General features: G+C 47.5%; 1 protein-coding gene across 2 annotated transcripts in view; it reads left to right on the top strand.

Annotated features, from left to right (window-relative positions):
* The window catches only part of bcor (BCL6 corepressor), a 33343-nt gene extending 9676 nt beyond the window's left edge, over positions 1-23667 (top strand). The window contains exons 2-14 of one of the 2 annotated variants that reach the window (XM_071478629.1): positions 1173-1254; positions 1479-4676; positions 6154-6210; positions 6691-6850; positions 7904-8245; positions 9294-9578; positions 11046-11359; positions 12547-12831; positions 18770-18936; positions 19671-19816; positions 21918-21995; positions 22186-22339; positions 22440-23667. In XM_071478629.1, coding sequence (XP_071334730.1) covers positions 1252-1254; positions 1479-4676; positions 6154-6210; positions 6691-6850; positions 7904-8245; positions 9294-9578; positions 11046-11359; positions 12547-12831; positions 18770-18936; positions 19671-19816; positions 21918-21995; positions 22186-22339; positions 22440-22770 — 5520 coding nt within the window. In that variant the 5' untranslated portion in view covers positions 1173-1251 and the 3' untranslated portion in view covers positions 22771-23667. The remainder of the gene's footprint in view (positions 1-1172; positions 1255-1478; positions 4677-6153; positions 6211-6690; positions 6851-7903; positions 8246-9293; positions 9579-11045; positions 11360-12546; positions 12832-18769; positions 18937-19670; positions 19817-21917; positions 21996-22185; positions 22340-22439) is intronic. The other variant, XM_071478638.1, reaches the window with a different exon arrangement.
* Positions 23668-26142: the final 2475 nt, after the last annotated feature.

Raw genomic sequence — 26142 nt, 5'->3', positions numbered from 1 at the left:
TTGTGTTACTAACATTGTAGCTATTGCACAAATATACTTTTTGGGGGGTGTTGGCTAACCCTGGAAAGGGCTATCTCTTTGTATCTTTATTTGAATGAAGTTGTTACAATCAGCACTCAGCTGATGAAAGTACAGATTTATGGTTACAGACCAATTATTAAATTAATCATTTCCTAAAATAATGCTGATAATAATCTTTGTGTAATTTAATTCAAATCTCACATGACCGCTCCATTATGCTCCAGTGCTTTAAAAGAAATCCAGTCGTATACAAAATATCTACAGATTAAAGGGCATTTCACAAACAAAGGGATCTGAGTGGGATTTTTTATTACTACTTCTTGTCATTACTCTTTTGAAAAACCTCAAACATGTTTTTTTTTTCTATTTCATTACATTCATCTTTACATGCTCTGTGTTTTATTGGAAATTTAGCGTAGTTGTCTCTTTGTCTTGCATAATGTACTTTTGCATGTGTTTTTTTTGGTGTGTTTGTTGATCTGTGGCTTCTGTGCTAGCGGGCGGGTAAATGGTTTGCCACCTAAGTGGTCTCTGGTGTATAATCTTCCCTCGTTCCTCTGGCTGAAGCAGCTGAGAGAGCAGGTCAAAGAGGGCACACCAACCAGTGTGCAGGGAACGTGACTGAATAGACACGGCCCCACAATGCACGTCTAGCCTACAGGGTAGGCAGGATGGGGGGTGGGTTGCTGAGGGGTGCTGACGGATGGGAGGGGAGGGGAGAGCCCACACACTGCTTTCATCTCCAGCGACTACTTCAGTGGAGTTGTGTTTGCATGTGAGCGAGAGTGAGAGGAAGGTGGTGATGACTATAGCTAGCAGTGCTCAAATCTTTTTTTTCTTTGTACCTTCACTCTGCTGTGTCTCATCTCAGTTACACATCTCTTTGCCATATTTGAATGTCATATAGCAATAATGCATAGGTTGATACATTATTTAGATTTGTATGCCCCAGAAAGTCAGTTTAATATTTAATTTCTGTGTAATTTCTTTTTAGGAAATTTCATAAATTGACTTTTGCCATGACACTTTTTTTTTTTTTTTTTGGCAAAACAACAAAGATGTGGTGTGTGTGTGTGTGTGTGTGTGTATGTGTGTGTGTGTGTGTGGCAGAGCCAAGACACTGACTGTTAACTGTTTGCTCATCTCCACAGGACAACATCTGTTCGTGATGTCGATGCTGAGACACAAACCAACCTGGAACTAAGACAAGGGAACCACATCACACAAATCATGGCAAGTCCCTGTGCTCGTACTCAGTTCTGTTTACTCATTTTGTCACATGAGTCACTGTTATCTGGAAATCAAACTCGTGATCTCTTTCACTAAGTGCATGCATCTAACCTAGAAGGCTAAGAAATATAATTAAACAGTATAGTTCATGTTTTCAATGTCACATTTGGTTGTGGTCATGAGCCATTTTACTTTTTTACATCTCTTTCATCCACTTTTTGCTGCAGGTGGATGCAAGGTTGACGCCCCTGGCAGCGATGGGGCTGGACCGAGGCACTCTGATGCATGATGGTCTTCGTCTCCATGGTGGGATTGTATACCCGGGGATCAGAGCACTACCTACGGAAAAGAGCAGAGAGACGCCGGGCCTCCCTCTTACTTATAACAGGGATGGTCTCCCAGAGCTCATTTACAAGCCTGATGGCCCTCTGGACAGCCGTAAGGCCACTAATGGATACCTGGGGCTCTACAAGGGCACTCCTCCAAGCCTCCACAAGCCTTTGCTGGTTCCTGGAGCCGGAGCTGAAGGTCTAGGCTTGGAACGCAGAGTAGGGCCTGGAGAAAAAGCATCTGAGTTGGGCTTGGCGAGTGCTGGTGGCGGCTACCTCCGCCTGCCATGGCTCACCCCCTACCCTGAAGCAAGCATGTATCCCTTCATGGACACATCCAAGTACGCGACATTAAACATGTACAAAGCGTCCTTGCTCAGCCAACCCAATCCCTACCTTCCCCAGCACCTGGCCTACCCCTCTCTGTGTGCAGCTCAGGGGGGTAATGTTAACCCTGCTGCAGCCGCCTCTGCTGCAGAGAGGCTCTATTATATGCCACCCTATCCTCCTTCTCCAATCTCCTCTCCACTGGTGGCACCCCCTATGAGGATTCCTGCAGTCACAGTGGCCCCCACATCACTGGTACACTGCCAGGACAAGGGGCTTGGTGTTCCGCCCCCATTTGCACAGCAACTTCACCAACCCTCCCCTCATCCTCAGCACCATCAGGCTGCTATAGACAGGGACCGGTCCCCAAGCAGGAGCAGTAGACCAAGCAGACCTCCCTCTAGGAAGAGCTCTAGCAACAACAACAACAACACCAGTGGCATTAGCAGTAGTGGCATCAATGGTGGGAATAATAATGGTCTGCCCACTGATTCTTCTTCTCATGCATCTTCTCGCCTTTCCCAGCCTCCTCCCCCTGCTGCTCTTATTGACAGTTCACTGGACTTACAAAGGCCAGTTGCTAGGATGGGACAACCACCCACCTCCACTTCTTCAGTATCTGCCTCGTCCTCATCCACACAGTCCATTCCTCATCCATTCTCTTTGAGCAGCATGGCATCAGAGCAGCCCTCTCCTGCCCGGCCCAGCCCCCACAAACCCAGGCTAAGAGATGGGGCACCTGAGCACAGAAATGTAGGGGTTGAGAGGAGACCCAGCAGGTCACCCTCCAAGCCTAATTTTGAGAGGCCAGCTCACCAACCCCAAGCAACCAAAGACTCAGCAGAGAAGCCCTTAGATTTGTCAGGAAGAATGCTTGAGTTTGGACTGCCTCCGAATGGTTTCCCAGTTAAGATGGACACTATACCACCAAGCGCACGTTATGGACTGCCCCCTGGCAGAGAACTCCTAAAGGAAAACCTGTCTCTCTCTCCTTCCTCCCACCCTCACTCTGTGGTCAGCAGCACTTCTTCAAAGGTCTCAGAGAGGCCAGAGATTATCAGCACTTTACACTCCTCCTGGGTTGTACCTAGCCCATCTCCTTCCCATACACAGCACACACCAGGCTTGCCCCCCTCTCCAAGGCCTAACACAGACCTGGGCCTTTCACAAGCCAAAGGCTCCTCACCCTCTGTCATTAAACACAAGGGTCTGGAGAGAGTACTCCCCCAGCAACGTAGCTCATCCTGTCCAAGGATCGGGGAGTCCAACCATAATGTTCCCTCTACACAACACTCTGGTTCCTCTCTGATGAACTCCAGGGCCCTTTCTCCAAAGCCTAATGGTGAGTGGGTCAAACACAGCCCCAGCCAATCAGAACATCCATCAGTTGCGGCCCACCACAGAGAGGGAACAGAAAAGTCCTCCCTCACCACTAAGAGAGGCGAAACAACTCCAGAGGTGTCATCATACAAGAGGCCCTGTTTAGAGAATGGGCACCCTCCTGGACACCTTTACCTCCCCCAAAGTGACGCTTACCTGAACCACAGTTTGGCCTATGCCAATAGATACCTGCACTATCCAATCCCTGATGGCATGGCGCTACACTCCCTGCCAATTACAGGGAAAGGCCCAGTCTACCCTCACCCAATATTGCTCGGCAGCAACAACCTTTACCCATCACAACTGGCAGCAAAACACCCTTTACCCTATCACAACCTCCCAGCTGGTCCAGGAGGGGAGTACCTCACTTATAACTCTCAGGAGATGGCCCATCCCTTGATGAATACTCACTCAGACAACAAGCTGCCAGAAAGGGGAGACGTAACCTTGAAGCCCCGGGGACAGGAGAAATCACGGGGAGCTGTTGAAGAAGGTGGGAGCCACAGAGATCACAATACTGGGAAAGAGATGAGTGAAGGAAACCAAATAAAGCCTGATAGGGAAACAGGAGCACAAGGACAGGGTGGCAGTCAAAGCAAAGCTCCCTCTTCCTCTGTAACATCCAGAGAAAAGATAGACTGCATTGACCTTGTACACTCAGACACAGATATTGAGTCTACCCCAACAGTCCACAAACAGCCCTCTTGTGAGACCAGCACCAAGGTTAACCAAAATGAATGTTGTCATGGTAACCAAAATCTGACAAAGACTGATTATGAGCCAAAACACCAACACCACCTTTCCCATCCTTATCCAATCCACTCTGGACAGAGTCCCACCCTGAAGCCCAACCACACTGATAGACAGCCAGAAACTCCCTTTGGGAAACCAAAGGTTCCTCAGGACACAGACTGTCCTGGTGTGACACCTAGCACATCCCCACCTTCTCCAGGGCAGATTGTCCAGCCAGAGGAGAGCCTGGAGGAACAGAGTCCCAGCCCAGACCCAGGAGACCAAGACCAGAGCACCTTGCGCTGTGCCCGGACATCTGGGGAGCGTGGCTCTGGTAAGGACAAAGTGGACAGGGATAGCCGAGCTCTCCACTTCACTCAGCACTGCACAGATGTGGTGAAGGGGTCAGACCAGGAAAAAGCGTGTGAGAGGGAGACTGAAAAGGAAGACAGTATTGTCGACCTAGGAGAGTCTCAAGGAGAAGGAGATGACGAGGAAGAAGAGGGTAACCAGACCTCATCTAGAAGCTCTCGTAGATCCAGTCTGGCCAAGAGGATTGCTAACTCCTCAGGCTACGTTGGCGACCGCTTTAAATGTGTCACCACTGAGCTGTATGCTGACTCCAGCAAGCTGAGCCGTGAACAGAGAGCTCTGCAGGTAAGGCTATTAACACTTGTGGGTGTATATAGAGTACAGGATGTGTTGGGCTCAAGCTGGTGGTGGGCTGCAGAGAGGTCAATATGACCAACGTTTCTTACGTGCAGACATTTCAAACATACTTTCAGTTCTAACATCCACGCAGGAATAAACCCCCAAGGGCCACTGTCTTTATTCCCTTGCTGCAATATTCAGAGCTGCCTGTGGAACAAACCCTGCATGAAATTGGCATACTCTGCGTTTACAACACAGTACAGAATAATACAAGTGCTGTCATGCTACTGTCCTGGCCATTGGCTTGACTTTCCCCTTAATTTATCATTGTCTTAGTGAGGTTTTGTGTAAGGCTAGTTATATTGCCCTCCCTTCTATCTGGGAGGGCAGTTCAAAGGTTAACCAGGGCTGCCATCTCTGTATGGTGATTAGTGAGCAGTCATTGTAAAGGTTATTTCTGTGCGTGCGTGTTTGTGTGTCCGTACGTGCTTGTCCTTGTGTGACTGCCTTGGGGCTAAAGCATGCGTTAGTGCTGACTGTGCTATAGAGCCATATACTGTAGTTTCAGAGCATGACTGTGGCAGCCTCACAGTTCACACTGCCTTTGGCTATGCTTAACCTCAAGGTTAGGGGCAGTGGAGGGCTTGCAGTGTGCTTAAAAACCAGCAGCTGCCCTCTTTGGGGTTCCTCTTAGGCTTTCTGCATGCCCCCATCCGCCATTTGCTATCCTCCCCCAACCCTCCTCCCCCCCGATGGCCTTTGCTGCCCTGCCTGGTTGCTGTCCAAGGTTATAATTCTCCTCACCCCATTGGCTAAAAGACCCTCTCTGCTAACACACATCATACTGCATCTATAAACACACAATTACAACAATGTTCCCCCTACACTTGGCCATCATCCCCTGTCATTCATATACACATACAGAGCTTTTCATTTTAGACTGTTATCTGGTTCCTTATGCTCAACGTTCAGCATAGAAACGCAAGCAAACTCTATGTTACATTATCCACTGGCTCAGAGGCAGATATGTTAATAGGTTGCACATGTCTGTCTTATGTTGTGAACGCACCCTAGAAAACTGTGGTTTTGTCTGTGTCATGCTTGTCAATGCACAGCTGCAATACAAAGCTATCAAACGCTCTATTTCTGGACATTAAAAGAAAATTAGACGTGGAAGTCTGTTTGGAAAAAAAATGAATGAGACAGTTAAAACTGAATTAGCATTATCAATCATGCTTAGAACAAACATATTGTTTTGATTCTTTTTCAAATTTCTCATTCATGCAGTTCAGAAATTATTTGATAGTTTTGATGCAGTGTTAATTGACCTGTTGAGTCACTTTAATTTGATTGTGTTATTTTGTGGGATTGTGGCTGCCTATTGTGTGTAAAGAAACATGTGGAGAAACATAACAAAATTCATTTAAAAAACAAAGATGAAATGATGGACAGATATATTGAGCCCCCCATTCTAATTGCTTAGATGGAAGTCATATCACGAGAGGGGAGTAATATAAGTCAACCTGCAGCTAACTGGGAGGTCAGTTCTTTACATTTCTTATCACATCTGCCTCTGATGGGCTCTGTCTCCTTTGTACTCTGTATCACTGCTCACTCCTTTTTTCCCCACTCTCCTCTTTCCTCTTTTTCTCCTCTCTGCCTCAGGGCTTAGATGTATATGTTTCCTAGCCATGTTTATGTTTCAGGAAGGGAGATGCCAGGACTTAAGCCCCAGAGCGCATGGACTCACAGTGGCTGCAGTAGTCTAACCTGTGTCTTGATGCCATGCTTGTGATTTATCTGTCTACCTTTTTTGTCCTGTGTGCGTTTCGTGTGTGTGGGTTTAATTTCTTTGGCATTTTCTTTGATTTTGAGACAATGTGATTTCTGATGCAATTTTTGCTTCTGTAGCTGTTGAGGCCAGATTGAGGCTTAGAGAGGTGTGTGTGTGGCGTGGGCAGATGATGAGTGGTTTTCATGGGTTTTCTCTGCGTTTGTGTGTGTGTCTGTGTGCGCACAGCGGGCAATGATGCGGTTCTCGGAGCTGGAGCTGAAGGAGAAGGAGGGCGGCAGTGTGTGTGTGTCTGCCTCGGCAGCAGGGCGGGAGCTGGCAGACGGCCAGCGCAGAGAGCGAGCGCTGGAACACTGCCAACACACCACCAGGCAGGGAGAGAGGGAGGGTGAGTAACCCAGCACCACACACACACACACACACACACACTCGTAATGCACGCACGCACACACATATGCAACCACTCTGCAAATGAACACTCAGAAAGGGACACACACAAACAATAGGTGCGCGCACACACTCACATGCATTTGCAGCAAATGCTTAGGCGAGACCGGGTCACTCTAAAAAAAGACACACTTTTTCCACACACAGACTCCACGCACGCACACACGCACACACACTTATACAAGCTAGGCAGCACAAGCGAACGAGAGAGCGAGAGAGACAGAGAGGGGGAGTTTTATTTTCAAGAAGCCTTTTGTGCTTATCTGCGCGGAGAGACGATCGAGAGGGAGGGCAAGAGGAGAAGGAGGGGCAGAGATTGCGTGAGAGGGAGAGTGAAAGCGGGGGGAGAGTTAGTGGGTGAAAGCGGATGGGAGAGCGCAACGGAAAGAGAGAGAGAGAGAGAGAGGGAGGAAGGGGAGAAGGGGGGGTTAGTTACGTTGGCTGAGAGCCCAGCTGTGTGTTGGAGCGAGGCCGTGGCTGACGTGTGAGCCTAATTATGGCATGGAGGGAGACGGAGAGGGAGTCGTGGAGAGGGGGGAGGGTGGGGGTTAGAGTCACGCTCTGTGTGAGAAGGGCGTGGTGCGGTCATGCCGTGGGGGAGGACAGAGAAAGGGGGGAGAGGGATGGGAGTTACCGTGCGCAGTGAGTGCGCAGGATGTTTTCTTGCCTCTCCCTCCTGGAAGTGCGAGCGGCTGCACTGAACCGTCAGGCCGCTGGCTCGGCTCACATCAGATTAAAAAGTCTTTACCCCATCAAAGTTTTACTGCCTGTCTTTAAAGCTGAATAAAAGCTGGCTGGTGTTTAACTGGCATTCTCCCTCTGTCAATCCCTCACCCTGTCTCACCCCCACCCCTTTTTTCCCTGCTCTCTGTCTTTCTGTCTGTCCGTCTGCATTCTCTCCCCATGTGTCTGTCTTCCTTTCATCTTCTGTTGCTTATTTTGCCTCTGCCCCCCCTCCCCCGTTTCCATCCGTCTGTCTCTCTGCTCTCCTCAGGCGTCCGGCCGGCATACACTAACAACAGAGTTCCAGTCCTCCAGAGGTGTGGGGCCCAGAGGGAGCCTTTGTCCCCTAGGCAGGGGGCCCGAGACGGGGTCAGAAGTGCCAGCCAAGGAGGGCTAAAGGATGGAACCAAGAAGGTGATGAGGGAGTCTGAAGGAAGTCATTGTTTGCCCCCCACTTTGACACCAGCGAAAGGGTATCTTGAGGAGAAAGCCAGCCCTGGCTTTGCACCTACCAGGAAACGTCCACTCTGCATCAAGGGTGAACAAGAGGACGTGGAGAGAGTGGAAGGAGAGAGGGTGTTGCTCCCAGAGAAAAGGCCCAAAATCTCTACAGGTGAGAATTTCTGCTTTGTCCCCTACATACCGCTCCCATATTCCTCAATCACCCCCCCCCCCCCCCCCACCTAATCTGTGTTCCATGCACTCTAATTCTGCCCACTTCTGTTCGCCTCATCTTCTGTGATGTAGAGCCTTGTCTCATCCCTTGTTTCTTTATTTTTTTTAACAATCTTTCTATTCCTTTTGATGCTTCCTCCTTCCCAATCAATTCCACCTTAAACCCGTTCTGTAACCCCCCACCCCCCTTCCCACTCTCTGTCCCATCTTTCGCTCTGTGTGGCAGCCAGCTCAGAGAAGTGTTTAATCCTGCCTTTGAGCAGTGTGCTAGAGAGAAGCGAGAAAGAGGGACAACCATTCTCTCTCTCTTCTTTCAGCTCTGCCGTTCCTCCGCTGCGCTTACCCACCCTCTTCAAAGCTGCTCTTTTCTTCTCTTTTCATCTCCTTTCTTTTTTCCCTCATCTGTTTGGGTTTCCTTTTTTTTCTGGCATGCGGTATTGCGCTCGCTCTCCCTGGCACTGGCAGACGAGTCAAATACCCGTCCCCCGTGAATTTCAGGGGGGGAGAACTCTCCCTCCGCTTCTCCAGTCTTTATTGCTTTGTTTCTCTGCCCAATTCTTGACTTCTCCCCTTTTACTCCTCAATCTGTCTGCTCCCGGCCTCTCCTGCCTGAGTGTGTGTGTGTGTGTGTGTGTGTGTGTGTGTGTGTTAAACGTAAGGCTCAGAGGAGGTTTTACAAGCTATACGAATGTAGTGATTAATGGACTTTGTTCTTTGTGCTCAGTTGTCTGCAGATTGGTACGTATGTACATACAGTAGTTTTGTGTGTTGCAGATAGTGAGAGTAGTATTTTTCAAAGGGTGAAAACCCTTTATATGGTATAAGCTTGTCCATAATTCATTCCTTAGTTTGTCCAATAGGTTTCATTTAATAGACCAATTGAGGGATGAGGTTAAAATGACAATGATAAAACCCCTAACAGGACAAAACTCCTCTAATACATGAGAAATGGCAGACAATGCAAACTTTCCCTATGTGGTTTGCAGATGAGCGTGAACAGGCCAGTGCTGATGACGATGACGACGAGGAGGTGCGCAAGCTCAAGGTCTGCATCGAGCTGAAGGGACTACGACTCAGCAAGCCCGCCACCGGCACAGCTTCACCTGACGGATCCCAGATCAAACAGGAGAGGCTGTGGCCCCAGCCCCGATTAGTAGCCCCGGTGCAGAGCCTACGGGAGCGCAAAATCAGAGCCAGCGAGCCAGAGGAGAGAGCCGCAGCACAGAGAGCCGAGATCAACAGGAAATGGGGCTGCGAGAAGCTACTTAATGGTGAGAATGAACCGCCAGCCATGCAAACCACTTCTGTATCTCTGAGTTCAGCTAGGGTAACGGAAATCTATCTTTGGCTCACGTTTCGCTTTCTTGTTGAGTGTTATGCCTTTAGGGGATTTCCCGGGAGCCTATGGTGGAGGGGGGGCAGAGGAAATGAGGTAGGGGATACTTCCTCCTGCCAGGGGAAAGACTGGGCAATCAGAAACGGGGCCAGGGGACTAAAAGCTAACCCTGCCTCTTTTGTGGTTTTGGGATTTTTGCTCAGCCGGTCTTAAGTGGGGCTCTGTGAGAACAATAAAAGAGCGAATGAGGGAAGTGGCTGGTGGAGATATGCGTGGGCAGGTGTAGTGTGACTAATGTGTGATCAATGATTTTTCTTTATTTTTTCCCCCTCAAGACCAGTCACAGGGAAAGGGAGGACAAGGAATATGTGTGTGCGTGTGTTGGGGGTGGGTTGGGCCAACTTATTAAAACCAGGGCTTTCCCTTATTCATGTGCCCAAACTGAGGCAAAGGGAGGCACAGACGAGACAAGGAGGAGGGAATAAAAGAGCAGGAGTGAGATTAAAGGAAGTGAATAAAGAAGGGAGATTTTGGTTTTATGTTTCCTGCAGAAACCACAGGCCTTGCAGGCCTTGATTGGCCACAGCTTTTTTTTTTTTTTTTTTTTTTTACTTTTACCTTTTTAGATAACATCACCCTGGCAACAGCCATAATGTTACAATGAATGTGGTTATTCCATTGTGTGTCTGTCAGGGCTGTGGTCTTTCTTTTTTCCACATTTTTTTTTTCAGGATTCCACTAATCAGATAGTCAAACACATTCATGTCTGTGGAGAATCTTGCATTGTAAAAGGCTTTTTCTGCAACAGGAGGTACACTGAAAAGTGCTTGTGTACTGAAGCATCAGCAAGATATACAATTTCACTTTCCTCCTCATTTGTTCCCAGCCTTTGACTGATTTAATGGAATGCTTATTCTAAAACTTGCAACACAAATCGGACGTAGACCAGATTCCAGTGTAGTTATAAAATGCCGTGATCCTTAGGAGAGAATGTATTTCCATTAAGCTATTAAATAGCATTTTGACATTGTGGTTTCAAGGGCAGGTTTTTATTTTTCATATGAATATGTAGTGTAAGAGGCTGAAACCAGACAGTGCCACATTTGTTTAAGGAGATTACTCATAGCAGTGTCCTTGCTGCAATGAATGAGCGCACACAAGTCACTACAGGGGTGTTTATGTGAGACTGTGTTGTGTATGCAAGTGTGTGTGTGTTTTTATTTTTTATTTTTTCCTGAGCGAGCAGGCATGCTGCGCTCCCAGACAGCTCTGTGCACTCATTAATAAACCAACAGAGGGTGAGAGATGGCCTTGCAATACCTTCCCATCCTCCCCTTCCACTGAGCCGCTCACACTATCAGCCGCTCACTCTGCCTCTCTCTTTCCTCTCCTCCTGCTCCAGGAGTGGCTACTTCTCCCCTTCCCCCCAGCCAGCTGAAGGACAGAGCGTACCCGCCGGACCCCTTCTCAGGTGACCGTGGCCTAAAGGAGCCCAGGAGGGGCCCCCCCTCTCCAGCCCCAGAGCCGTCCATGGGAGGCACCCCTCCCCTCAAGCCTCGTCGCCATAGTGACACAGACAAACCCAAGGGCAAGCGGCCCTGCAAGACCAAACACACGAGTCAGAGGGAGCGAGAGCGGGAGAGACGGAAAGAGGCTACTCCGAACAGCCCAGGCCAGCGTTGTGTGGCTGATGTGGGAGCAGCTGAAGATGACAAGGTGAGTGCTGATAGGGTGTCTGGCCGTGATATGGGCGTCTGGATGTTTGCAGCGCTGTGTTTCAGTATGCCTGTCGGCGCCTCTGATTATGCAGCTGGGAGAGAGAGGGAGGGAGAGAGGAAGGAAGTATGTTTACAATGTTTAGAGGGCTGCTGGAGCTTTGACCTCCTCCTGCCCTTAGCGACTCCCTGCGGAGCGCCTGCATGCATGTGTGTTTGTCTCCGGCCTTAATTGTCGAACGTGTGTCATCTGTGCTGTTTTGTGTGTAGGTGCGTGCCAGGGCCATGAGTGTCTGCGTGTTTGTGTGAATTCCTGACATAACAACAAAACCCTGGAGCAATTATGCATCGCACTTTGCTGAACACAAGGCTACACGCACACACACACACACAGTGAGGAATGTAGCAGCAATGGTCCAGCGTATGAAGCGCATGAGTTCAAAAGAGGGGAAAAAAATGAGCATGGGGAAAAATTGAGGGAAAAAAAAGGCTAGTTGTTTTTCGCCCGCGCTGCTCTCCTCCCCTGCTCCTCCTCAGCCTGACAGCTGCTTCGACATGGAATTCCACTGAGAGGACACACACACACACACACACACACACACACACACACAGAGGCAGGCAGGCAACTCCCTCTCTCAAATGTTGCGCTCTGAGGGCTCTGTTGGTTTAGTGGTTAAAGAAAAGTGGCGTGCCAACCTGCAGTGTTTGGGGCGTGAACAGTTGGTGTGAAAACCCAGTGCGTGTGTGTTTCAGCGATGCATGGTGTGTTCCATACACAATGAGCACGCTATAAACACAGATGTTGTAAATGGAAAATCCATCTCTATTTAAAGCTAAATATCGGTAGTATACAAAGGTGGTAGCTTCTAAAAGTCAAGTGAGGAAAAAATATTTTGAGGTGACTGAACATCAAGTGTTAATGAGAATATAATTAATCTTTCTGGATGGATTTCTGTCATAAACTTAAGCCAGTTTTGTATTTTCCACCTCACTGTGTGTGTGTGTGTGTGTGTGTGTGTGTGTGTGTGTGTGTGTGTGTGCGCGCTCTCAACTGCATCTGCGTCTACATATATCTGTATGGTCACATCATGTGCCCTTGACTGTGTGTGTGTGTGTGTGTGAGAGAAATGGTGTCCCGTCTGCTATGTGGCAGGGGCTGTAACACTCTCTCCCTCTCTCTCTCCCCAGCTGAGTGAGCAGCGCGGCGCTCCGAGGAAGAGAGCCGCCTCTCCTAATCATTATCCCTGCTCTCCAGTCAAGCCCTGCTCCCCCATCGCCCTCTGCCCACCGTCCCTGCAGCCCCAGGTGAATGACAGGGTGGGCGGCGTCCCACTGGAGGCGGCGGGGGTGCACAGGACCCCCCCTGCCGAGCCCCCCGTGGTGCGTCCGATTCCGCCAGAGGCTCGTCGGCTGATCGTGAACAAGAACGCCGGGGAGACTCTGCTCCAGAGAGCTGCACGGCTTGGCTACGAGGTAATAAGCTTCGCTCAAAGTCACCCTCCCTCCTTATCGCCTTCTCTCCTCACATTTTACACTCTTAACACTTCCTCTCTTCCAAATCTTCACTCACTCCCTCTTTCTTCTTAAATTGAGCTCATTTTCTCCCCCTACTTTGTTCCTGTCTGTGACTCTGGCAGACATAGCTTGACTTTTTTTTTTTCCTGCGATTATTCTTTTGCATCTGTCCTATTTTTCCTCTTTCTAGCTTCCTTTTTGCTTTTTTTTTTTTTTTTTTTTGTAGCATTTTCTTCTATTTCACCCTCACTCGCACATACTCCATCTTTTTTGCTCCTCTTGCTCGCAATGCTCTCTTCTCTCTCAGGTTTCCGCTCTCTCCCTCCCCCCTCTTTCCTCTCAGCACTCTTTCTCTTCCTCTCTTTGTGACTCAGATTGTCGTTGGCACCCCTCCTCCTCCTCCCTGCAAGCTCTCTTACACACACACACACACACACACACACACACACACACACACACACACACACTCCCTCTCTCCCTCTCGCCTCCCGTCCTCTTGCCTCGCTCCACTCTCACATCTCATTAATTTTCCGTGAGGCGAAGTGTGACACACACACACACACACGCAGGCGCACACACAGACGTGCACACGCGTGCGCAGACAGCATGAGGGATCGGTGGGATCATTATACGGAGACTGATGCTCGCTGCCTCTCTCTAGCATCGGGAGTTTTTTTTTTTTTTCTTTCTTTCTTTGTGTGTAGCTGCCGATCATTCGCTCCTAAACCAGATCCTCTCATTCTCTGCACATACAAGAAAAAAAACGAGGCTTGTGTATATTTTACTGAATCTCTCAATTCCCATGGCGCTGAAAGCTTTTAATTAAAGTTGGACGGCCCGCTGTCTCTTTCTCCCTCATCCCTCCTGTTTCTGTTGTGAGCCTAAACGTTCCTCCTCCCTTGCTGACAGATTTTACAAATTGATTTATTGATCGGAGTATTTTAATGCCACTTGAGTTGCAGATTGTGCAGTGCGTCCACTCTGTCTTACTCGCTTTTCACGCTCTTTGTGTGTGTGTGTGTGTGTGTGTTTGTGTGTGCGCGCGCATGAGTATGCACACATGATCATTTTTATCACCAGCAGAGGCATCTTCACAGAACTGTAAATAGGTGTGGGTATCTTTTGTTGCTCATTAACCGGTTGCTTTATGGTTGTGTGTGTTTGTTGTACACATTTATGATGATGAGGTGTGTGTGTGTGTGTGTGTGTGTGTGTGTGTGTGTGTGTGTGTGTGTGTGTGTGTCCGTGATTATGTGTGTGAGTCAGAGTGGGAGAAAGCAAGAGTGTGAATGAGAGGTAAGCACTGGGAGTATAATCGCATTCTAATGGCCCTCTAATGTGCCGTGGTGACTGTGGTTAGCAGTGGCGGCGGCTGTTTTTCCCCCTCACTCACACACACATGCACACGCACACACACACACACAGGGTGCAGCGCAGCAGCAGCAGGGTTCAGTCAGCCGTGCTGGAGAGAAGCTGGCTCGTCTCTCTGATTTATGCGTCCCTCTCGAACGTTTTTTTCCCTCCCTCTCCTTTTTTTTTCATTCCCCCTTCGCATTTTCCCTTCCTGCGCTCCGCATGTGGAGAGGGAAAGAGGGAGGAGGGAGGAGAAAACCTGAGACTACACAAACAAGGCGCTGACCGCTGCGCAAACAACACCCCCGCCTTCCCCCTCTTCCCCCTCTCTCTCTCTCTCTCTCTCTCTCTCTCTCTCTCTCTCTCTCTCTCTCTCTCTCTCTCTCTCTCTCTCTCTCAGGAAGCTCGTCTCTCGCTGCCTGTGTGTGATAAGCCTGGGGCAGACCCGTGGGGCTCCCACACACGCACACAAGGACGTGCGCAGAGAGACACACCAATTTATGCATACCGCCTCTCACACAGACACACACACACACACACTTGCATACAAGCCTGTAGACGCACAGAGCGCTTGTCTCACGCTGGTGTTTCAGCGCCGCAAGCTCTAGGCTTATCACACACAGGCAGAGAGATATGAGGGCCTGAGAGACAGAGCCACGCACACAGCGCTCACAGGCTGATTACAAGCGCACACACACACACACACACAGAAATATGCACAGAGAAACACCCGTTATGACCCAGTAAGCACGTGCACAGGCATCCTGACGTGTTCTTCTCCATATGCTGTACAGAGCCCCGACCCACTGTCGCACACCCACACCGACCTGCACATGCAAATTCAGAATCACCTCATGCACACGCACGTACATTCACACAGCCGACATGCTGACCGCAAACACACACACACACACAGAGGGAAACACCAGTTGGTTCCCTGTGAGCACATGCAGAGGCCTTCTCCGTGCACATGCAGGATGCAGCATCACCTCATGCGCACATCATGTAACGTAACACACATGCACTCTTCTGTGCTGTTCCCGATGCCCGGCCGACACTCTGCATATTTCATGTTCGTTTAGTTTTGTGATCCGTGCCTCTGCACATGAAAGCCCTCTCTCTCTCTCTCTCTCTCTCTCTCTCTCTCTCTCTCTCTCTCTCTCTCTCTCTCTCTCTCTCTCTCTCTCTCTCTCTCTCTCTCTCTCTCTCTCTCTCTCTCTCTCTCTCCCTTCCTCCCTCCCTCGCTCCCCTTTTATTCTCTCGCTCTCCCTCTTCTGCCTCCCTCTCCGAGCATTTGAAATGGTAATGAGAAGCGATTCTGCGGATGTCTTCATCCCTCTCCCTCTTGTGCCGGGGCTTGGGGCCCCTCAGGTCTTCCCATTGAAAGCTCAGATAAAGGTGCAGTCTGTCATTTATTCTCCTCCCACAGATCACGTCTGATTTTCCGTCTCAAATCCCCGCACGATCTAAGCAGAGAGAGAAATTGATTGCGTTTTGAGTGCCCAGTCAGACCAGTATCTACGATAGAAAACTTTGAGCTTAAATCGCTGCGACCAGTGGATTTGCCTGTGGAGGTGAAGTAAATCCACACTGACCTTTTTAAAGTTCAACTTCAGAACAATGACTCGCAAGTTTGCACCTTTGACCAAGAGCAAAGAGTCTTGACAGTGCTAACCTTTGAGGGAACCACCGGGACCAAAATAGAGGGGGCTATCAAATTAGCTGCGTAACCCATCAATTTTCATACACAAAGTACTCTAACTACTCCACAATAGAAATGTGGCATTGTATGCAGTCATTTGAGACTCTTATTACACACACAAGCTGCTGTACGTTTCCTTAAATTAACCGCGTTGACCTATTGTCCAGTTTGCTACTGAGCTAGCTAGCTTTGTAAGCGGTAGTTAGCTAACAGGTGGCAGGCGAGCTAGCTTGGTGAGCTTTTGATTAGCAGCCACCATTATGTCGTTGCCTGGCAACCTTTTGTTTGTACTGCGTTAGCAAGTAGCTCGCCAGCAACATAGCTAACTAGCCCCTTGAGTAGCCACAATGTCACCGGGCTTTCATTATGAAGCTTTTCATTATTTTGAATTGAATTTCGATCTGCCATTTTCAGATGTGACCAGACACCAGAACAGTTAGCAGCTGTTCTACTCCCCAAATTAAATAAGGCCTGTTTTTATAATTTGATTTGTATGTCGCTGATGAGCATTAATATGCAGAGCTGGTTTGAAACTGGAGGCATTTATTATATACCAAAACTGGTCATTATTCCTTATTCGTCCTTAGTCCTCACTTAGCTAATAAGATGCGTGATGAGATGAAGAAACACTATCTGAGCTTCCTCTGTTACCCCAGTCATCTTATAAGAGGCTGACACACACACACACACACACACACACACACACACACACACACACACACAAACATCTACACTTGTCTGGGCACGCACTAACTTTACTGCGTGGACTGCTAGTTCTACATCACACAGGGAAAGTCACTCATACATGACTTGTACATGACACACACACACACACACACACACACACACATCTGTTGTATGTGAGGAGCACACAAGGCAGCGCTGCAAGGGGTTAAATGTCTGAGTGATACATTGATTGCAGGCGAGCGCAGGGAAGCATTCTAGAGAGGGAGATTAGAAGACGGAGGGAAAGAGCAAGAGGAGGGGAGGGAGCGGTGTCTCATTTTACTGCGGAGGAGTGTGTGTGTGTGTGTGTGTGTGTGTGTGTGTGTGTGTGTCAGTCAGTCTGGCGGGAAGCCGGGGCTCTCGTGCTAAGCTCCTCGCTCTCTCCCAGCGATATTAAACAGGGCTCCGGAGGTTTTAGCGCTACACCTCCTCCACAGCCACACACACACACACACACACACTTGTCAGCGACACAAAAATACACACGCACACGCTAAGGCAAGCTGCATATCAACGCTCTCTACCCGTCAGTCTCTCTAACACTTGCTCTCATTCACTCACACAGGCAGACACACGCATGCACACACGCATAGCGAGTGGAATCCCCCAGAGGGGAGCTTCAGCACAACGCTCCTGAATCTCTCTCCAGCAGGCAAACAGAGTGTTGGCGGCAGAGCAAACCAGTTGGAGCGTCATCCCACCACACCCCACCCCCCCCTGCTCCCAACTCCCCCCTTTCTCTTTTTCCTGCTGCACTTGATCTTGCTCACACTTGCTCTTTCTCTCAATCTCTGCGCTCAACTTCTCCCCCTTTCCTCATTGTCTCTGTCCTCTGCATCACTCCTATCACTACCCCCCCCCCCACTTCACACTGCCACTACCATCCACTACACCCCCCCCCCACACACACACACTTTCATCTTTCGTTATTATCAGCTTCAGCCCAGAGGACGGCCCCGGCAGATTTCATCCACAGATTCATTTATCTGTCATCTGTCGGGGTGTTGCCTCTCGCTTCTCCCGTTCTTCCGCGCTCTCTAACCCTCTGCCTGTCCTTCTGTCAGTCTGTTTTCTCTCAATTGCATGCCTTTCCTTCCCTCTTCATCCCTCCATCCGCCCTGTGCTGAAAGAGAGAGGGTGAGAGGGAGATAAACACTTGGACTAGACGGCGAGCTAGAATTAGCATAGAAATGGAAGTTTGGAGTCATTCCCCAGGTTCAGATGAGCAGCTCTCCTCCCCTCGGCACAGAACTGTTAGCAGGACAGAGAGAGTGTGTCTGAATGTATGAGTCTTGCATACATATATATGTTAAAATATATAAAAAATTTGGTGTGTTTTTTTTGTTTTTTTTTTCTTCGAAAAAAAAAAATAGAGAAAACTGTCCCACAGGAAGTTGCATATCCAAACAAACACGTACCCGCAGTGCTGAGACACACAGTCTGACTCGGACAGGCCCCATATCAACACACTGCTGGGCTGCTCTCCATGTCCCTGACTCCTCACTGTTTAGTAGCACCAGACACTGCTTCAGTCCACTGAAAACCAGTCTGACTACTTAGTGCTGGATGCCCAACTGTCACAGCCCTAGACCAGAGAAAATGCTTCCAGCTCTTGAGCGCCTCTATCAAATCTCTTTGTTCCGCTTCCATTATGCTGTGTTCAGAGCCCAACCATCGTAACTGGCTGCCACAGCATCATCCGGGCCCAACCATGGCACACACACACTCTCACACATATTCACACACACATATTCACACGCTCATACATGCACAAGCAGAATCTGGCAGGCTAAATACAGTTGAGTCACACTTAGTCTCCTCGATGTGTTTTGGTGCCAGCTCTAGTATTATGGAGCATTTGTGTGCAAGTATGTGCGTTTGTCCGGCGCCGGAACACAATCAGTTCCTCCTTTCCCTAATTTCTCTCCCACAGGAACTGTAAAGGGAAGGACTGTTTGCGTATGTGTCCGCTCCGTCTGACTTGTATGTTTGGTCTTGTATTGCTTGGGTTCTTGCCGCACATATGTCCATGCACGCACACGCACACACACACACACACACACACAAGCTCACACACTGAACCCTACTCTCCCTTTGTGCTGGCTCCCTTTTTAGGAGGTGGTGCTGTACTGTCTGGAGAATAGAGTATGTGAGGTGAATCACAGGGACTACGCCGGTTACTGTGCCCTCCATGAGGCGTGCGCCCGTGGCTGGCTCAGCATAGTCCAACACCTGCTGGATTACGGGGCCGACATCAACTGTAGTGCACAGGATGGTACCAGGTAAACAAACACACTCATTCATATGCACACCCAGTCAAAGGAACTTGTGCTTGCATAACCATGTCTCCTATGTATTACGCAAACATCATGGCTTTTCGTCAAGTCCTAATAGGGCAAGCCAGGGCTTTGTCCTCAATGAAGTTACCTCATGAGAAAAATTCTAGAATTTATTTATTTATTTATTTTTTTTTAATATGTGCTTGGCACAAGTGGTGGTTTGACAGATTAGCTGCACTTTTACACTGGAAAAGCCAACTGTTTCCATTCCAGTGCAGTATATTAAAATCTACAGAAGGGGATCTGTTCCAGGAGGCTGTGCACAGGTCTTAAAGGTGTATTGTGTAGCAGTTAAGCTTTTATTTATTAGCAGATTTGCGACATTGGTTCTATTTCAGGAGCCAGGTGAGACCATTGCTAAGAAGAATGGCAGTCTTATAAATCTATAAATTGTATTTCAGTTTATGTCCCACTAGGTTTAGAGCTTAGGGGAAATCTAAACAGGTAAAAAGGAATTTTTTATGGCAGAAGAGTGTGTTGTTTTCGGTTTCGCTGAATCACAGATGCTGCCAATAAAAGTATCACCTCAGTATTGCAGTCACTATGACAGTGATGCTGCACACAAGCATATTCAACCTTTTAGTCTAGACAAAAAACAGTTACCCATGAAAATGTTGTCATATCTGTTCCTATTTGGTTTTTCCCAAAAATGAACATGTACATTTGTGTTGGTCTAGACCGATTCATGATGCTGTGGAGAATGACCACCTGGACGTGGTGCGAGTCCTGCTGTCCTATGGCGCTGACCCTACCCTGGCCACATATTCTGGCCGTGGCCTCCTCAAGATGACCCACAGCGACAGCATGGAGCGCTTCCTCACTGGTAAGATCCCAGCTGGCTTTCCAGTCTAGTCATAGACACGGTTTAGAGACAAATTTAGAAATACCGAGGTCATGAGTCACAGGATTAGACTGGTTGCGTGATTTCCTGGCTACAAAAAAAAAAAAAAAAGTGAGAACCCAGGGATTTGAGCACTTCTTTTTAAAGCAGGGATTCCCTTGCAAATGATGTCAATCAGAAAAAATGAAAATGAAATCTCACATCCATCCAAGTAATCTGAAGCAGCAACTGCATATCACGCATGTGCATCTGTTAAGGATGAAGCTGATATTGTTAGAGTCTGAAAAAAGGCATTATAGTTTTTATTATTGCTTTAAATTTACAATAGACTCTTTTCTGTTTTACAATAAGTGCATTTTAGACAATTTCTTTCCTCATGAAGACAAAATGGAATCCAAAAGCCAGGAAGTTTGAGTATTGATATGCCTTGACAACAAATCCTGAAATTACAAACGCTTGAAAAGGAGGTAAAGGGCTAGTAGACGAAAGGTTTTTTTTTAGACAGCAGGAGTGTACATCGAGGTGGAGCAAGGGTAAATTGTTGAATAGACCGGTCAGCAACCCAGTTCCCAAATGCCCCAGTCTTGGCTCATTCACTGTTTGCTGTTCTTTCTCTGCTCTGACCTCTGCGCAACCTGTTGGTACGAGTCCCACTCTTTAAATCCTCATCCTCCACCTCCCAAACGCCACTAGACATGTCCAGATCTGTCATCCTGTTTCCCCTCAGACCCCCCCTCCCAACGCCCCCCCACCACACACACACACCCCACACCCCACCCCACCCTACCCCACCCCTCCCTTGACCACCTGTTAGACAGGGAGTCTCAGCACGCTGGGGTGCGTGCTGCTGCCTCTGAGCTCCTCTATCTGGTTACTTAGCAACGCCAACTGTGTTTGCTCAGCGTACGTGCGGAAATGGGCTTCGCTCTGGCTGGAGACTCTGCTTTTGAATGCGTGCGTGTGTCTTTTCACAAGGCTGCCACGCTAGAGCCTGACGGGGTCTGTTTAGAGGGCTCGTCTGAATGTTTGTAGTTAAACTGAGACAACACGACAAGTCTACACCAGGAGGAAATGAAAGCATACAGAGACACACGTTCGCTGCTGGCTGCTTAATATTACATGAACATCTGACTAGGTAAAAGCAATTATCTAAGGCTTTAGTAAAAAAAAAAAAAAAAAAAAAAAAAAAAGACAGGCACAGGAGAAAAGAACGTAGAACGAGGGGAATGAACAGGTGTAAGTTCATGGTCGGCAGAAGAGTGAACAGGTTTAGTGCAAAAGGGAGATTCATACGTAGTTGGCTTGAAAGATGGTGTCGAATTTTGAAAAGAGCGTGGATGGATAGATCGATGGCTGCTAGATTGACAGAGCGGGGGAGAGAGGGAGATCGAGCACCGGAGAAAATGAGTGAGAGCGAGCAATTGCTGCCCTCCCTCCACCTGGTCCCACTCATCTGGAGGCCGTTAATCCCTCCAAACACACGCCAGACGCCCCACGCCTCAGCACTGGCACAAAGCCCAGCTCTCACTCTGCGAATGTGTGTCTGTGTGTGCGTGTGTGTGCGCAAGTGTGTTCACGCGCATGCTGAATACACACTTTGCTCTTGCTGTGTGTGCTTACCCAGCTCCCTCTGCTTGTTTGTTTCCAGCTCGCTCGCTCGCTCGCTCTGTGTGTGTGTGTGTGTGTGTGTGTGTGTGTGTGTGTGTGTGTGTGTGTGTGTGTGTGTGTACGTGCACACCACTCAGTGACTGTGTGTGGTTCTTGTTTGATTCCTGGCAGCCGTCTGTAGCCCCGCTCTGAACTGAGCCAGCTCTAACCCAGCGGAGACAGTCGCTCTCCTCCCCCGTGGTACAGCCGCTGGCCCCTGACCATCAGCCCCCCTCCTCCTCCCCCAAAACATTTGCTCTGTTTGTTTCTCTTTTCTCTCTTGACACTGCCCCTCCTCCTCCTCCTCCTCTATTTTACCGCACTCTTTATCCATTTTTCTGCTGTAGTCTCCAAGGGCAATTGTATTTGCCCTGTTGCCTGTCCCCAGGGCTCCAGCTCTTGAATAACCAGCTTCGCTCCTCTCCTCTCTCCATAGATTATTTTGCTGACCTACAGGGCCGCTCAGATGACGACCCAGGGCTTTATTGGGAATTCTATGGCAGCGCTGTGTGTGGTGAGTACTGATCAGTGCTGTGTATGTGATTTTTTTTTTTTTTTTTTTTTTTTTTTCTGCTTACAAAGTCCATTTTTTAAATATCTCCTGTTCCATCTAGCTTTGAGCAATACATGTCTATGCATCCTTGTATCTTCCATGATAATGTGGATGCTCACTAAAAATTTTCCACGTGTAATTTTATTGTCAGAGTCTAGCGAAGAGGGCGGGATTTATGACATCCTGGCAGACCCGCCAGGCCCAGAAGATGAGGAGGAGGATGATAAGAGGGAGGTGTTTGAGTTTGAGTTCTCTGATCGACCTCTGCTGCCTTGCTACAACATCCAGGTGTCCCTCTCCCAAGGGTGAGCTTTGATCTTAAGAGCAGACACACCTGTTTTAATTTTGTTTGCCTCACTGTTGACCCTCATTCCTAAACAAGCCCTGGGTGATTTTGTCTTTCAGGCCGAGAAACTGGCTGCTGCTGTCTGACGTGCTTCGCCGGCTGCGGATGTCAGCTCGTGGTTTCCGACAAGCCTTCCCCCACATGGAGGTGGTGACGGTGGCAGAGGCAGAGTTTTACCAGCAGGCCTCTCTGTCGCAGCTGTTCTCCTGCCCAGAGGAGCTGGAGGGCTTCCATCCTGACAGCAAGGAGCTGTTAGACCTGGTGGAAGACAGCGCCGAGCTGGCTGCCCTGCTGGGCTCCACACTGGAGTGTCTGGATGACCGCTGGGACCACCCAGGGGACAAACTGAAAGACAAAATTAAGGCTGTTGGCAAGCTGGGCTCATCCTGACCCCTGGAGCCACTAAACCTGGACCTTGATCCTTACCGACTGCAGTTTGCTTTAGAACCAACCAGGGGTTATGATGATATGCCTTAGCCTGACCCTTTGCTCCTGCGCTTCAGCCCTGCTCTGGACCAGCACTGGTGCACTGTACAGATAGACTGACCTGCTGGCTGACCGGGCTGCTCAGATATTTCCCTCCGTTAACTGAGGATCAATTCATTTGTAGCTCAGTAGGCTTAATAATGGTCTTATTTTTATAAATTAATATATGTATAAGTAAATAAATAAATAATATCAAGAGATTTTTTTTTTTCCGTTTGGATGTTGCTCACGACGACTCTGAAAGATTTTGTATGGCAACAGAGTGTAGTCGTGTTGTCAGCGATTGGATGAAGTGTGTGAGCGCGCACATTGTCCATGTGTGTAGCTGTACAGGATAGTACTGAGACTGTGCTATTGAATGTGGTATTTGTGTTTATAGGAAGCACATGATGTCCTGTTTTTTGTTTTTTTGTTTTTTCCCTCCTCAGACTTTAGCACTAGCTTGAGCCTCAGGGGCTGTTATGTTGTATTTTTTTTTCTCAATGCTCAAATTTTGCTTCCTGTTTAGTCTGTAATTTAACATGCAAAACTACAAAATTGTTTGTATAATAAAGTTTTAAGATAATGTTGATATTCACCCTTCAGCACAGAGCTTGTATATAACAGGGAGGCTACTGCAGTAAAGTAATTTTTGGTGTGTTCATTTTTGTTTTAACTTTGTAATTAAAATATCTCATAATTTGTATTTATATTTTACAAAAGAAGTTGCTTTAAAATAAATATACAAACTGCAAGATGAAACATGTATTCTGCTCCTCATTGTGTAAGTGTTGGTGAATTAAACTGAATTCTAAGACGTTTTGCTGGCTGCTCTGTCAAAATAATTATTCTTGCCTAATTATTGTATGCTCCTCATGTATGTCACCAAGGTGCCATCACCAACTAAATCCTATATTGCCATCTTTTGGAATATTTTTGTATTGTAGGCATCATGCAGTTTATTACTGCAGCCATGACCAAATAACTCATCATCTCCCATTTGCTGCAGCTGTGTGCTGAACAGCTCCTGGCTTGCAGCGCCCTCCAGTGTTCAAAACTGTTACTAGATGATGAGCTTTCAGCGCTAAATCAATTTTTTTTTTTTAAGGTATTGATATTTTTAAATATTTTAAAGTTAAAATTGCTATAATAACTAAAATTGAAAAACCCAACATATCTTGATTACTATTTAATATGATTTGTTTTGTTGCCTGCATCGAAGCAGATTCTGTGGCCCCATGCTCCCTGGGTGTCAATATTTGGTGATGTGGTTTGGAAAATTCGACACTTCATCACAAAAGCAGCTGAAATCAAACACAGTTATGAGGTATACATTTACATGATCCTTTATAATTGTAGTTTAGCCTGAGTTGATCCCATATACATTGTCCTGCTGCCATAAAGACTCAGTACCAGGCAAAACCCGTGGCTCAAACTATACACTATACAAAGCAAATACACTATTTACTATTGTGCAGCCTTTTACAAAATAAAATATACATTTGTGACTCAATGTTATATATTTATGTCTTAGCAAGAAGAAATGGACAACGGATAGGGAAGTTGTAAAGTATTGAAAGAATGCATTTTTTGTTTTGGTCTTTCATGGGATTTGTTGCAAGTAAAATACAGAATACTGACAGCCATATCCTGTAAGATATATAGTTTTTCTGCTGATACTGTGTTTACATGGAACATTGGACCAGATACTGGTGGATATCTTGGGCCCCCGATATGAAGAGAGCGACTGGATATATAAACAATGCATGGAGTAGCAAGAATGAAGGGTTCAGGGCAAAACTCATTTAGCTCTATAGAGTACTGGGTGGTTTGAGTGTATAGATCAGCCCTTGATCTTTTCTCACATGAACGTGTCCAGTCAAGCACTAAAGATCTGGACTACAGAGGCTGTAAAGGACCGCTGTAGAGAAAAAACAGAACATCTCTTTAGCTGTGTGTCAGCATTACAATCTGGTCAGGCTTCAACAAAAATGATGACTGAACTAAAGGCGAGTCACGCAAAGCAGATAGTCTCCAAATTAAATTCCCAACTGCAGAGTGGGTGCAAAGGGATCAATGGCAGGCTGCCAAGAGCTGGGCCAAAATTTAGGGGGGTTTAGTTGATCCACAAGCTGACAATGGAGCTTTAGAGAAGGACATGGGAAATCCAGTCCCTCAGGGCATAAACATACCCCTGGAGAAATCCTCTGAAGAAAGAGAGGAAGCAGACTAAAATCACTATCAGGCCCCGGGATAATCTTGAGACTTATTTTTATGTCGAAAACATTGCTAAGAATGTGCAACATGAACGCTCATTATATTTAGCTGCAAGGTTAAGAGAGAGTTATGAAGTGAAGTTCGAGGTTTATAGCTGCTGTCTCCAGGCAGAGAGGAGTTGGTCCTTTTCACATATCCAGGTAAAGGTCATGGAGTGACAAGCGCTTGTCAGAGAACTAATTGAGATGCTGGAAAAAAACATGAGTTCAACCTTTCAGACCTTAGTTTCTCAGCCCAAACACTGAAGTCAAAGTCATATCCTGAGGCAGAGGGTGCAGGAGGGTCACACTCAGCGTCAAGAGCTGCTCTCTGACTAACATCCCTCTTTACTGAGCAGCAGGATGTAATTTTAGAGATAAAGGCTTGGCTCTGAATATAAGCCTCTAATAACCCGCTATTATCGTTTATAAATGGATGTCATCTAAGTGAAAAAAAAGACTAAGTTTCTGTGAGGCGTACATTTTATGCAAGATTACACTGTATGTCATCACCCACTCTAATGTGAAAGGTTTTTTTCTCCTGATTGTCAATAAGATGTACTATAGTGTTAGCAGGTAGCCCTAAAAACTGTTGTTTGTGTGCAACTCTATTTAGTTGTTACTATGTAGTGCATGGAGTTTTTCTGCGTTATTAAAGTGTTTCAGAAAGAAGTTTGGTGAATTAATTGTTGTATGACATACAGTTGCATGCAAATGCTTAAGCACCCTCATTAAGCCTTAATTAACTCATTAGAACTTGAACAGCAGATCACGAATTGTCATCAGGAATAGTGGAGGTCATGCAAAGAAATCAAAGAGCTTCCAGCAGAAATTTCCACTGTTTGTAATTTCATTAAGAAACTGCAGTTAAGCAGCTAGTAGTGCTATTCTAGCTAACCCCTAGCATACTGGGGGGGAGGTGGCTAGCTTGCCCACAGAGGGCCATGTGCCCAGCCAGCAAGCTAGCCAGCTACTGTGGGAGGCGACTCACATCAGGGTCAAAATGATTTTGAGCTAGGAAAGTAATGCTTACAAATAATTT

Source organism: Trachinotus anak, unplaced genomic scaffold (genome assembly GCF_046630095.1).
Source record: "Trachinotus anak isolate AG129_WGS33_773 ecotype Australia unplaced genomic scaffold, CSIRO_AGI_Tana_v1 ptg000001l, whole genome shotgun sequence".
NCBI lineage: Eukaryota > Metazoa > Chordata > Actinopteri > Carangiformes > Carangidae > Trachinotus > Trachinotus anak.
Note: the sequence above shows the minus strand (reverse complement) of the source record. Positions and strands in the feature narration are given on the sequence as shown.